Source organism: Oncorhynchus clarkii, chromosome 27, assembly GCF_045791955.1.
Source record: "Oncorhynchus clarkii lewisi isolate Uvic-CL-2024 chromosome 27, UVic_Ocla_1.0, whole genome shotgun sequence".
NCBI classification, from domain to species: Eukaryota; Metazoa; Chordata; class Actinopteri; order Salmoniformes; family Salmonidae; genus Oncorhynchus; species Oncorhynchus clarkii.
Window position 1 is genome coordinate 46,729,376 of NC_092173.1, and position 15,000 is coordinate 46,744,375.

At 45.5% G+C, this 15,000-nt stretch overlaps 1 protein-coding gene across 1 annotated transcript in view; it reads left to right on the forward strand.

Moving 5' to 3' along the window:
* LOC139385837 (teneurin transmembrane protein 4) overlaps positions 1–15,000 on the forward strand; it is a 523,395-nt gene that overhangs the window by 181,066 nt on the left and 327,329 nt on the right. Inside the window, exons 8-10 of the mRNA XM_071131087.1 lie at positions 1,068–1,232; positions 5,773–5,987; positions 10,651–10,867. Of these exons, the coding sequence (XP_070987188.1) occupies positions 1,068–1,232; positions 5,773–5,987; positions 10,651–10,867 (597 nt within the window). The remainder of the gene's footprint in view (positions 1–1,067; positions 1,233–5,772; positions 5,988–10,650; positions 10,868–15,000) is intronic.

Below are 15,000 nucleotides of genomic sequence, written 5' to 3' on the forward strand. Positions count from 1 at the left end.
CCTCGGACTGACAGTGTTTGTGTGGTCTCGTTGTAGCTCAGTACCTTAACATCCCTCGGACTGACAGTGTGGTCATGTTGTAACTCAGTACCCTAACATCCCTCGGACTGACAGTGCTTTGTGTGGTCCTGTTGTTGCTCAGTACCCTAACATCCCTCGGACTGACAGTGTGGTCCTGTTGTAACTCAGTACCCTAATATCCCTCGGACTGACAGTGTGGTCCTGTTGTAACTCAGTACCCTAACATCCCTCGGACTGACAGTGTGGTCCTGTTGTAACTCAGTACCCTAACATCCCTCGGACTGACAGTGTGGTCCTGTTGTAACTCAGTACCCTAACATCCCTCGGACTGACAGTGTGGTCCTGTTGTAACTCAGTACCCTAACATCCCTCGGACTGACAGTGTGGTCATGTTGTAACTCAGTACCCTAACATCCCTCAGACTGACAGTGTGGTCCTGTTGTAACTCAGTGCCCTAACATCCCTCAGACTGACAGTGCTTTGTGTGGTCTCGTTGTAGCTCAGTACCCTAACATCCCTCGGACTGACAGTGTGGTCCTGTTGTAACTCAGTACCTTAACATCCCTCGGACTGACAGTGTGGTCCTGTTGTAACTCAGTACCCTAACATCCCTCGGACTGACAGTGTGGTCCTGTTGTAACTCAGTACCCAAACATCCCTCGGACTGACAGTGTGGTCCTGTTGTAACTCAGTACCCTAACATCCCTCGGACTGACAGTGTGGTCCTGTTGTAACTCAGTACCCTAACATCCCTCGGACTGACAGTGTGGTCCTGTTGTAACTCAGTACCCTAACATCCCTCGGACTGACAGTGTGGTCCTGTTGTAACTCAGTACCCTAACATCCCTCGGACTGACAGTGTGGTCCTGTTGTAACTCAGTACCCTAACATCCCTCGGACTGACAGTGTGGTCCTGTTGTAACTCAGTACCCTAACATCCCTCAGACTGACAGTGCTTTGTGTCGTCATGTTGTTGCTCAGTCCTTAACAGTTATTGCCTAGTCATATCATGTTGGGGTTCATTCTCTATGTCTGTTCTGTTGAAGCCATGCACCTGTTCGGTCTGAACTGGCACCTACAGCCCATGCAGGGACAGATGTCCCAGCTGTCGGAGGACAACACCAGCGGACTGCCACTACCTACCGACCTCAGCCTGCCACCCCTGGGCAACACTGGCCTGGAGCTGCCCGACCGCAGGGCCAAGAACGACGGTAAGGAGATGAGCTTACTTACAAGTACATCTCACATTTATCTCACCTCATTTGCTCACATTGTATATAGACTTGTATTTCTACTGTATTATTGACTGTATGTTTGTTTTACTCCATGTGTAACTCTGTGTTGTTGTATGTGTCGAACTGCTTTGCTTTATCTTGGCCAGGTCGCAGTTTGTAAATGAGAACTTGTTCTCAACTAGCCTACCTGGTTAAATAAAGGTGTTCTCAACTGGCCTACCTGGTTAAATAAAGGTGAAATCAAATAAAAACATTTTTTTAGCTGTTATAACAGACACATGGGTATTCAGTGCCTAAGGAAAGTATTCAGACCCCTTGACTTTTTCCACATTTTGTTATGTTAAAGCCTTATTCTAGAATTTATAAAATAGTTTTTCCCCTCATCAATCTACACACAATACCCCATAATGACATCACAATACCCCATAATGACATCACAATACCCCATAGTGACATCACAATACCCCATAGTGACATCACAATACCCCATAATGACTAAGCAAAAACTTCTTTAAAAAAAAATGTTTGGCAATGAAAATAAATAAATATCACATTTACATAAGTATTCAGACCCTTTACTCAGTACTTTGTTGAAGCATCTTTGGCAGCGATTACAGCCTCAAGTCTTCTTGGCTATGATGCTGCAAGCTTGGCACACCTGTATTTGGGGAGTTTCTCCCATTATTCTCTGCAGATCCTCTCAGGCTCTGTCAGGTTGATGGGGAGTATTGCTGCACAGCTATTTTCAGATCTCTCCAGAGATATTCGACTGGGTTCAAGTCAGGGCTCTGGCTGGGCCAATCAAGGACATTCAGAGACTTGTCCCAAAGGCACTCCTGTGTTGCCTTGGCTGTGTGCTTAGAGTCGTTGGTTGTCCTGTTGGATGTTGAACCTTCGCCCCAGTCTGAGTTCCTGAACGTTCTGGAGTAGGTTTTCATCAAGGATCTCTCTGTACTTTTCTCTGTTCATCTTTCCCTCAATCCTGACTAGTCTCCCAGTCCATGCCGCTGAAAAACATCCCCACAGCATGATGCTGCCACCACCATGCTTCACCGTAGGGATGGTGCCAGGTTTCCTCCAGACGTGATGCTTGGCATTCAGGCCAAAGAGTTCAACCTTGGTTTCATCAGACCAGAGAATCTTGTTTCTAATGGTCAGAGTCCTTTAACTCAAAGCAGACTGTTATGTGTCTTTTACCGAGGAGTGTCTTCCGTCTGGCCACTCTACTATAAAGGCCTGATTGGTGGAGTGCTGCAGAGATGATTGTCCTTCTGGAAGGTTCTCCCATCTCCACAGCGGAACTCTGGAGCTCTGTCAGAGTGACCATCAGGTTCTTGGTCACCTCCCTGACCAAGGTCCTTCTCCCTCGATTGCTCAGTTTGTCCGGGCAGCCAGCTCTAGGAAGAGTCTCGGTGGTTCCAGACTTCTTCCATTTAAGATTAATGGAGGCCACTGTGGTCTTGGTGACCTTCAATGCTGAAGAAATGTTTTGGTACCCTTCCACAGATCTGTGCCTCGACACAATCCTGTCACGGTACACAAGGAAAAATAAGACATTTTGAAAGTTGAAGTTGAAATTAGAAGTTAAAATTCACGTTAAATGTTTGATCTGACTTGAGTCCAATTTGATTCCTTTTCAAAATGCCGTGATTGATCATAAATAATGGCAATGCTTTTCTTTGCAAAGTTTTCCAAAACTTCCAAGTTGCTAAGTGGCATTTCGGGAAAACAACCAAGTCCACATTGTCCCAGCTGTCCCTGTGGTATGTAGACAGACAGAAGGATCTTCACTGTAATCCAATGGAAGACACTGTAAGTGGGGAGGGAGAGGAGGAGAGGAGAGGAGAGGGAGAGGAGAGGAGAGGAGAGGAGGGAGAGGAGAAGGAGAGGAGGAGAGGAGGGAAGAGGAGAGGAGAGGAGAGGAGGGGAAGGGAGAGGAGAGGAAAGGAGAGGGAGAGGAGAGGAGAGGAGAGGAGAGGAGAGGAGAGGAGTGGAGTGGAGTGGAGTGGAGTGGAGAGGAGAGGAGAGTGTTTGTCTTCAGGGACGGCAGATCCAGGGGCTGCTGTAGGGGATTAGCTCCCTCTCTCTGTCCCCTTCAGAACGGATTCACTCCTTTCATCTCCTCTCTTCCGTCTTAGTCTGGTTTGGCCTGGTTTGTCGTCCCTTCCGTTCCCTGGCACAAGAAGAAAGCATGTACTAACCCCATGGTACCAACAACCAACTATCTCAGCTACGGCGACTTTAGGACAGTTTACACTCCTCCTCTCCTCCACTCCTCCACTCCTCTCCTCCACTCTCCTACTCTCCTCCACTCCTCCACTCCACTCCTCTCCTCCTCCACTCCACTCCTCTCCTCCACTCCTCCACTCCTCTCCTCCTCTCCTCTCCTCCACTCTCCTCCTCTCCTCCACTCCTCCACTCTCCTCCACTCCTCCACTCCTCTCCTCCTCTCCTCTCCTCCACTCTCCTCCTCTCCTCCACTCCTCTCCTCTCCTCCACTCTCCTCCTCTCTTCCACTCCTCTCCTCCACTCCTCTCCTTTCCTCCACTCCTCTCCTCCTCTCCTCTCCTCCACTCTCCTCCACTCTCCTCCTCTCCTCCACTCCTCTCCTCCACTCTCCTCCACTCCTCTCCTCTCCTCCACTCCTCTCATCCACTCCTCCTCTCCTCTCCTCCACTCTCCTCCACTCCTCTCCTCTCCTCCACTCTCCTCCCCTCCTCCACTCCTCTCCTCCACTCCTCTCCTCTCCTCCAATCCTCTCCTCCACTCCTCCTCTCCTCTCATCCACTCTCCGCCCCTCCTCCACTCCTCTCCTCCACTCTCCTCCACTCCTCTCCTCTCCTCAACCCCTCTCCTCTCCAGTATAGTCTATAGACAGCAGTCAAAATTGATCTGTGTAAATAATTCCCAGAGCTTCCATGTAACAACAAGCAGGCACACACACACACACACACACACACACACACACACACACACACACACACACACACACACACACACACACTCATACATACAAACACACACTGTGCTACTTTAGGCCATGAGTGGCAGCCACAGTTGAAGGTAAATCAATAGTTATGGTTTTATAATTGTGCCTTACAGTGTGGCGGTGTCAAGATAAAACCATAGAGATGTGTAGAGATCACAATTACATCTGTCCCATTACGGCGTCTGTGATCATACGTGCAGCGCCATTCAGGCCATCTCCATTTTGATGTACTCCATGCTCTTCTTCTACTACTTCTGTGAGTTGATAAACAAACTGAAAGTGTGCATACTGCCCCCTGCAGGGTGTTTTCTGAACAGGTTTAAATACAATGTTGGTGATTTACTGCCCCCTGTAGTTATGGAAGGTTGAGCTGGATGGAATTATGTTGACTACTTCAAAATGGAGAAAGTCCTCATCGCTAAAACATACTTTTGGGTACTAGAGTCCTCTATAGTTCTCTATGAGCCGAGGTGATACTCGTCTCTCCTCACTAGAGTCCTCTATAGTTCTCTATGAGCCGAGGTGATACTCGTCTCTCCTCACTAGAGTCCTCTATAGTTCTCTATGAGCCGAGGTGATACTCGTCTCTCCTCACTAGAGTCCTCTATAGTTCTCTATGAGCCAAGGTGATACTCCTCTCTCCTCACTAGAGTCCTCTATAGTTCTCTATGAGCCAAGTTAATACTCGTCTCTCCTCACTAGAGTCCTCTATAGTTCTCTATGAGCCAAGTTAATACTCCTCTCTCCTCACTAGAGTCCTCTATAGTTCTCTATGAGCCAAGTTAATACTCGTCTCTCCTCACTAGAGTCCTCTATAGTTCTCTATGAGCCAAGGTGATACTCCTCTCTCCTCACTAGAGTCCTCTATAGTTCTCTATGAGCCGAGGTGATACTCGTCTCTCCTCACTTTCAATTGTGTATTTGCACTGGAACAATACACAGCAAGCTAGCTCAACTAACTAATCTAACTCAACTAGCTCAACTAGCTCAACTAGCTCAACTAGCTCATCTAACGCAACTAGCTCATCTAACTCAACTAGCTCATCTAGCTCAACTAGCTCAACTAGCTCATCTAACACAACTAGCTCATCTAACTCAACTAGCTTGTCTAATTTAACTAGCTCAACTAACTCATCTAGCTCAACTAGCTCATCTAGCTCAACTAGCTCAACTAGCTCAACTAACACAACTAGCTCATCTAACTCAACTAGCTCATCTAACTCATCTAGCTCAACTAGCTCAACTAGTGTAGATGCCTTAAGTCCTTATAAGGGCCATATAGTGTAGATGCCTTTAGTCCTCATAAGGGCCATATAGTGTAGATGTCTTAAGTCCTTATAAGGGCCATACAGTGTAGATGCCTTTAGTCCTCATAAGGGCCATACAGTGTAGATGCATTTAGTCCTTATAAGGGCCATATAGTGAGCTGCCTTTAGTCATCATAACCTGAGGGGGGGGGGGGGGGGGGGGGGGTTGGGCTTTGTTCATTGACTGATTCACTGGTCTGTCCACTTTACTGTGATGCAGGTAAAGTGGACAGCCTGTTCCCAGATGACAGCTTCATAGACATGGGGGAGATTGACGTGGGTCGTAAGGTTGCCCAGCAGATACCCCCGGGAGTCTTCTGGAGGTCTCAGGTCTTCGTAGACCACTCCATGTACCTCAAGTTCAACGTGTCTTTAGGCAAAGATGCCCTGGTGGGGATCTACGGCAGGAGAGGCCTGCCACCCTCTCATACACAGGTGGGTACTGACGGACGAACCAGACAGGCAGACAGACAGACAGACATTCACCTTCTTTTTAATCTCACACTGTCTATGTCTTAATGATTTACTTCTCAACTCACTGCTTCTGCTACTGATTGTGATGTGACTCACTGCTACTGATTGTGATGTGACTCACTGCTACTGATTGTGATGTAACTCACTGCTACTGATTGTGATGTGACTCACTGCTACTGATTGGGATGTAACTCACTGCTACTGATTGGGATGTGACTCACTGCTACCGATTGTGATGTAACTCACTGCTACCGATTGTGATGTGACTCACTGCTACCGATTGTGATGTGACTCACTGCTACCGATTGTGATGTGACTCACTGCTACCGATTGTGATGTAACTCACTAACCCTAAACAATTTCCTCTGTTCATTATTATTTGTTCAAACATGTCTCCTAAAGTCTTGGTTTATTTTCTGTTCTCATCAATTAGCTGTGTATCAGACTGCTGTTGAACAGTCAGTGAATACATACATATCTTTATAAATATCTATGTCGACATTATTATTGTGTTACAGAAGGATTTATGGTTGATTCCCTCTTGGCCGTTTCTTTGAGATATATATCACCTATACAGAACCAGAGTTAAAGATCAAGAGACCCACAGCATTAAAAACATGTGTGCTATGTCCTAAAATTCACCTATCCACTACATAGTGCACTAGTTTTGATCTGAGCCCTATCGGCCGTGGTAGAAAGTAGTGCGCTACACAAGGACACACGCTTCCACTCTGATCTACAAAGACATATCAGGTATATATCAACCTTTACTGGGTAGGTGTGACCGTCCTATATTTACATAAATAAAGAGTTATTCTGCTGTGACTGATTACGGAGTGAGGCAGATGGAGAGATTGAGGGAGAGAGTGAGAGTGGAAGTTGTAGAGAGAGACGGAGAGAGATTCAGAGAAGGAGAGGGAGAATGAGAGCATGAGAAAGAGAGCGAGCGGAGAGGGAGAGATAGATAGATAGAGAGTATGTAACCTGTCAACAGTAACCTTGGGAAAATCCTCTGCATTATCGTTAACAGCAGACTCGTACATTTCCTCAATGAAAACAATGTACTGAGCAAATGTCAAATTGGCTCTTTACCAAATTAGACCACGTGTTCACCCTGCATACCCTAATTGACAACCAAACAAACCAAAACAAAGGCAAAGTCTTCTCATGCTTTGTTGATTTCAAAAAAGCCTTCGACTCAATTTGGCATGAGGGTCTGCTATACAAACTGATGGAAAGTGGTGTTGGGGAAAAACATACGACATTATAAAATCCATGTACACAAACAACAAGTGTGCGGTTAAAATTGGCAAAAAACACACAGGAGACAGTGAGACAGGGATGCAGCTTAAGCCCCACCCTCTTCAACATATATATTAACAAATTGGCGCGGGCACTAGAACAGTCTGCAGCACCCGGCCTCACCCTACTAGAATCTGAAGTCAAATGTCTCCTGTTTGCTGATGATCTGGTGCTTCTGTCACCAACCAAGGGTCCCTAAAGCAGCACCTAGATCTTCTGCACAGATTCTGTCAGACCTGGGCCCTGACAGTAAATCTCAGTAAGACCAAAATAATGGTGTTCCAGAAAAGGTCCAGTCACCAGGACCACAAATACAAATTCCATCTAGACACTGTTGCCCTAGAGCACACAAAAAGCTATACATACCTTGGCCTAAACATCAGCGCCACAGGTAACTTCCACAAAGCTGTGAAAGATCTGAGAGACAAGGCAAGAAGGGCATTCTATGCCATCAAGGATTTGGCTAAAAATACTTGAATCAGTCATAGAGCCCATTGCCCTTTATGGTTGTGAGGTCTGAGGTCCGCTCACCAACCAAGACTTCACAAAATGGGACAAACACCAAATTGAGACTCTGCACGCAGAATTCTGCAAAAATATCCTCTGTGTACAACGTAGAAAACCAAATAATGCATGCAGAGCAGAATTAGGCCGAATCCCTCTAATTATCAAAATCCAAAAAAGAGCTGTTAAATTCTACAACCACCTAAAAGGAAGAGATTCACAAACCTTCCATAACAAAGCCATCACCTACAGAGAGATGAACCTGGAGAAGAGTCCCCTAAGCAAGCTGGTCCTGGGGCTCTGTTCACAAACACAAACACACCCCACAGACCCCCAGGATAGCAACACAATTAGACCCAATCAAATCATGAGAAAACAAAAAGATAATTACTTGACACATTGGAAAGAATTAACAAAAAAACAGAGCAAACTAGAATGCTATTTGGCCCTAAACAGAGAGTACACAGTGGCAGAATACCTGACCACTGTGACTGACCCAAAAATTAAGGAAATCTTTGACTATGTACAGACTCAGTGAGCATAGCCTTGCTATTGAGAAAGGCCGCCGTAGGCAGACATGGCTCTCAAGAGAAGACAGGCTATGTGCTCACTGCCCAAAGGTGGAAACTGAGCTGCACTTCCTAACCTCCTGCCCAATGTATGACCATATTAGAGAGACATATTTCCCTCAGATTACACAGATCCACAAATAATTTGAAATCAAACCCAAATATATAACTCCCATATATACTGGGTGAAATTCCACAGTGTGCCATCACAGCAGCAAGATGTGTGACCTGTTGCCACGAGAAAAGGGCAACCAGTGAAGAACAAACACCATTGTAAATACAACCCATATTTATGCTTATTTATTTTATCTTGTGTCCTTTAACCATTTGTACATTGTTAAAACACTGTATATATATATATATATATAATATTACATTTGTAATGTCTTTATTGTTTTGAAACTTATGTATGTGTAATGTTTACTGTTAATTTTGATTGTTTATTTCACTTTATATTTTCACTTTGTATGTTGTCTACCTCACTTGCTTTGGCAATGTTAACACATGTTTCCCATGCCAATAAAGCCCTTGAATTGAATTGAATTGAGAGAGAGAGAGACAGAGAGAGAGAGAGAGAGAGAGAGAGAGAGAGAGAGAGAGAGAGAGAGAGAGAGTGGGAGAGAGGGGAGAGAGAGAGAGAGAGAGAGGGGAGAGAGAGAGAGAGAAGGAGAAAGAGAGAGAGAGAGAGAGAGAGAGAGAGAGAGGAGAGAGAGAGAGAGAGAGAGGAGAGAGAGAGAGAGTGAGAGAGACTCAGGGAGAGGCCTGTTACATACAGTACAGAGAGAGAGAGAGAGAGAGAGAGGATATAGAGTGAGAGAGGAGAGAGAGAGAGAGAGAGAGAGAGAGAGAGAGAGAGAGACAGTAGAGAGAGAGAGAGAGAGAGAGAGAGAGAGAGAGAGAGAGAGAGAGAGACATAATGAAAAAAACACTGAGAATGAGAGAGAGAGAGAGAGTGAGCTGGACATCACAGTCCTATCTAGACAGATGAGAGGACATCACAGTCCTATCTAGACAGATGAGAGGACATCACAGTGTATCTAGACAGATGAGAGGACATCACAGTCCTATCTAGACAAATGAGAGGACATCACAGTCCTATCTAGACAGATGAGAGGACATCACAGTCCTATCTAGACAAATGAGAGGACATCACAGTCCTATCTAGATAACTCTAGATAGTCAGCTCTGAGACAAATCGGTTGCATATGTTTTTGGGGGCAAGCAGTCACTTTTAATTCGTTTTAGAGTGGTTTTGAAAAGGGAATATTTCATGCTGTGATGTTTGAGCTGTGGAATGATTAAATCTGTGTCCCAAATTACACCCCTTTTTACCCTGATGGTGTACTTTGGGCCCTGGTCAGTGGCATGGGACCTAGCCTTCCAATATGTGTCTCGTTTGGTGTGAGTTTGGTCTCTGTGAAATTAGTTATTTATGAATGCGTGGCCAGCAGTAATGTTCTCCTGTTGAAGTAGCTGCTGTATAAGGAGCCCAGCAGTTTCACATTAGTCTGATTCCCCTTTTCACACTTTCGTGTCGAACCAAAACACAACTGGGATTTTCTTTTTGCAGAAAATGGGTCCCAAGCCACTATGGTGAATGGACCACCCAGGCCAGCTCAGCACGGTTTGGCTCAGTTGTGTGAAAATCCCTCAATACTTTTTGTCTATCGATCCGTCCTCTCTCTCTCTTTTCTCTCTCTCTTTTCTCTCTCTCTCTCTCTCTCTCTCTCTCTCTCTCTCTCTCTCTCTCTCTCTATCTTTCTCTCTCTCTCTATCTCTCTCTCTTTCTCGCTCTCTCGCTCTCTCTCTCTCTCTCTCTCTCTCTGTCTCTCTCTCTCTCTCTCTTTCTCTCTGTCTCTCTCTCTCTCTCTCTCTCTCTCTCTCTCTCTCTCTATCTTTCTCTCTCTCTATCTCTCTCTCTTTCTCGCTCTCTCGCTCTCTCTCTCTCTCTCTCTCTCTTTTCTCTCTGTCTCTCTCTCTCTCTCTCTCTCTCTCTCTCTCTCTCTCTCTCTCTCTCTCTCTGTCTCTCTCTCTCTCTCTCTCTCCCTCTCTCTCTCTCTCTCCCTCTCTCTCTCTCTATCTTTCTTTCTCTCTCTATCTCTCTCTCTTTCTCGCTCTCTCGCTCTCTCTCTCTCTCTCTCTCTCGCTCTCTCTCTCTCTCTCTATCGTTCTATCTCTCTCTCTCTCTCTCTCTTTTCTTTCTCTCTCTCTTTCTCTCTCTCTCTCTCTCTCTCTCTCTCTCTCTCCAGTTTGACTTTGTGGAGCTGCTGGATGGGCGGAGGCTGCTGTCTGGTGAGGTCGTGAGTGGGGGTGTAGAGGGGCCTGTGGCTCTGCAGCGCTCTCTGGTCCCCGTCACCACACACAACACCGGCTTAATCCAATACATGGACTCTGGCATCTGGCACCTGGCCTTCTACAACGACGGGAAAGAGACAGAGACGGTCTCCTTCATCACCACGGCGATAGGTGAGTCTTTTTATTTAAATCTTTTGTTTAAGCCAGGAGTTTCTTCATCAAATCGTAATTTTAAAAAATTGCGATATTAACATGCGCAATATCCTATATCGCGGGAGGCTGTGATGTTTTGAACTTAGCCATCTTTATTTAACAACTTTTAATTTATTGCTGGAGTTGGCGGAGTTTCCTCTCAGTCTCCTCTTTTGGCCGCTTCCCCAAACACACCAAGCCCCCCCCCCCCCCCTCAAACAGGCCTTGTGCCCGAGGTTCACTCTGCATACCTTAACCAAAACAACAGCATGCAGTCAACGACGCAGCTTTTCCACGTTGTTTTCTATGCTGTGCTATTCATTTTGTGGAACTGCAAAAACAGAATTGTGTTAGCTCAATAATGCTAATCGCTAGCTAAATCCGCTGAGAGAGGGCACATCTTACAAGGGAAGGATCAGAACGTATAGAAAGGTTACCAGTAGGGGGGGGGGGGGGTGCTTTTTACATTTAATTTAAGGGGAGGGTTTAGTATGTTGTTTATCTAGTCCAGGGGAGGGTCATGTGATTTGTATTGAATGTAATGTCAATATTTCTCAGTGTTTTGGAATCGTTTGCTTATTCGGCTTTACATGTGTTTCTGATTCCGCCCCTCATCTCTGATTCTCCGCTGGGCGCAATATCAAGTGTGCCCTGTGGGCTATTCAGTGTGGTCCCAATCAAACACTCCTTTTCATGATCTGCCTACATTATTACGAATATTATTTGTTAATTATGGACATTAAGGAGGATTTTTAATATAGGAACATTTTTTATATATATAATGCGAGGTTTGAGGTGAGGGCGCTGGAAATGCCTTTGGCGCTTGATCTTCTTCTGTTCGTGGTTCCAAGTTGACGTCCCGGTCAATCGAGGGTCCTGGGATCCAGAGGGACGGGGGTGGTCTGCTGGGCACTGGGGATGACAACCCAACTCGGGATGAGGAGGGGTTTTAGCAGGTGGAATACTGGGGAGAAATTTGAGGTTTACTTAGTAGCAATGCAAATATCATGGTAGTCGGAAGTCGGAAGTTTACATACACCTGACCTAGTGAGATATACATGGAGGAGGTTTAATATCCTGACCTAGTGAGATATACATGGAGGAGGTTTAATATCCTGACCTAGTGAGATATACATGGAGGAGGTTTAATATCCTGACCTAGTGAGATATACATGGAGGAGGTTTAATATCCTGACCTAGTGAGATATACATGGAGGAGGTTTAATATCCTGACCTAGTGAGATATACATGGAGGAGGTTTAATATCCTGACCTAGTGAGATATACATGGAGGTTTAATATCCTGACCTAGTGAGATATACATGGAGGTTTAATATCCTGACCTAGTGAGATATACATGGAGGAGGTTTAATATCCTGACCTAGTGAGATATACATGGAGGAGGTTTAATATCCTGACATAGTGAGATATACATGGAGGAGGTTTAATATCCTGACATAGTGAGATATACATGGAGGTTTAATATCCTGACCTAGTGAGATATACATGGAGGAGGTTTAATATCCTGACCTAGTGAGATATACATGGAGGTTTAATATCCTGACCTAGTGAGATATACATGGAGGTTTAATATCCTGACCTAGTGAGATATACATGGAGGAGGTTTAATATCCTGACCTAGTGAGATATACATGGAGGTTTAATATCCTGACCTAGTGAGATATACATGGAGGAGGTTTAATATCCTGACCTAGTGAGATATACATGGAGGAGGTTTAATATCCTGACCTAGTGAGATATACATGGAGGTTTAATATCCTGACCTAGTGAGATATACATGGAGGAGGTTTAATATCCTGACCTAGTGAGATATACATGGAGGTTTAATATCCTGACCTAGTGAGATATACATGGAGGAGGTTTAATATCCTGACCTAGTGAGATATACATGGAGGAGGTTTAATATCCTGACCTAGTGAGATATACATGGAGGTTTAATATCCTGACCTAGTGAGATATACATGGAGGAGGTTTAATATCCTGACCTAGTGAGATATACATGGAGGTTTAATATCCTGACCTAGTGAGATATACATGGAGGAGGTTTAATATCCTGACCTAGTGAGATATACATGGAGGAGGTTTAATATCGTGACCTAGTGAGATATACATGGAGGAGGTTTAATATCCTGACCTAGTGAGATATACATGGAGGAGGTTTAATATCCTGACCTAGTGAGATATACATGGAGGAGGTTTAATATCCTAACCTAGTGAGATATACATGGAGGAGGTTTAATATCCTGACCTAGTGAGATATACATGGAGGAGGTTTATAATATCCTGACCTAGTGAGATATACATGGAGGTTTAATATCCTGACCTAGTGAGATATACATGGAGGTTTAATATCCTGACCTAGTGAGATATACATGGAGGAGGTTTAATATCCTGACCTAGTGAGATATACACCAAACTATATTTTGTAACAGGAAGTAAAGTACTTTAGGAATATGTTTTTATTTCAGTCTCCTCCATCTCCACTAAGCAAAGGTAATTGTAAGGATTTTTTCCGCCTAAAATAATAATGTAAAAATGAACATCTGTACAGAAAGACTCACATGAAGGCCACATTACACATTACCTCAGATCTCCCCTCCTCTAGAGTCCTATCACCTCATATCTCCCCTCCTCTAGAGTCCTATCACCTCATATCTCCCCTCCTCTAGAGTCCTATCACCTCATATCTCCCCTCCTCTAGAGTCCTATCACCTCATATCTCCCCTCCTCTAGAGTCCTATCACCTCATATCTCCCCTCCTCTAGAGTCCTATCACCTCATATCTCCCCTCCTCTAGAGTCCTATCACCTCATATCTCCCCTCCTCTAGAGTCCTATCACCTCAGATCTCCCCTCCTCTAGAGTCCTATCACCTCAGATATCCCCTCCTCTAGAGTCCTATCACCTCAGATATCCCCTCCTCTAGAGTCCTATCACCTCAGATATCCCCTCCTCTAGAGTCCTATCACCTCAGATCTCCCCTCCTCTAGAGTCCTATCACCTCAGACATCCCCTCCTCTAGAGTTATATCACCTCAGATACCCCCTCCTCTAGAGTCCTATCACCTTAGATCTCCCCTCCTCTAGAGTCCTATCACCTCAGATCTCCCCTCCTCTAGAGTCCTATCACCTCAGACCTCCCCTCCTCTAGAGTCCTATCACCTCATATCTCCCCTCCTCTAGAGTCCTATCACCTCAGATCTCCCCTCATCTAGAGTCCTATCACCTCAGATCTCCCCTCCTCTAGAGTCCTATCACCTCAGACATCCCCTCCTCTAGAGTTATATCACCTCAGATACCCCCTCCTCTAGAGTCCTATCACCTTAGATCTCCCCTCCTCTAGAGTCCTATCACCTCAGATCTCCCCTCCTCTAGAGTCCTATCACCTCAGACCTCCCCTCCTCTAGAGTCCTATCACCTCATATCTCCCCTCCTCTAGAGTCCTATCACCTCAGATCTCCCCTCATCTAGAGTCCTATCACCTCAGATATCCCCTCCTCTAGAGTCCTATCACCTCAGACATCCTCTCCTCTAGAGTCCTATCACCGCAGATCTCCCCTCCTCTAGAGTCCTATCACCTCAGATCTCCCCTCCTCTAGAGTCCTATCACCTCAGACATCCCCTCCTCTAGAGTTATATCACCTCAGATACCCCCTCCTCTAGAGTCCTATCACCTTAGATCTCCCCTCCTCTAGAGTCCTATCACCTCAGATCTCCCCTCCTCTAGAGTCCTATCACCTCAGACCTCCCCCCCTCTAGAGTCCTATCACCTCAGATCTCCCCTCATCTAGATTCCTATCACCTCAGATCTCCCCTCCTCTAGAGTCCTATCACCTCAGACATCCCCTCCTCTAGAGTTATATCACCTCAGATACCCCCTCCTCTAGAGTCCTATCACCTTAGATCTCCCCTCCTCTAGAGTCCTATCACCTCAGATCTCCCCTCCTCTAGAGTCCTATCACCTCAGACCTCCCCTCCTCTAGAGTCCTATCACCTCATATCTCCCCTCCTCTAGAGTCCTATCACCTCAGATCTCCCCTCATCTAGAGTCCTATCACCTCAGATATCCCCTCCTCTAGAGTCCTATCACCTCA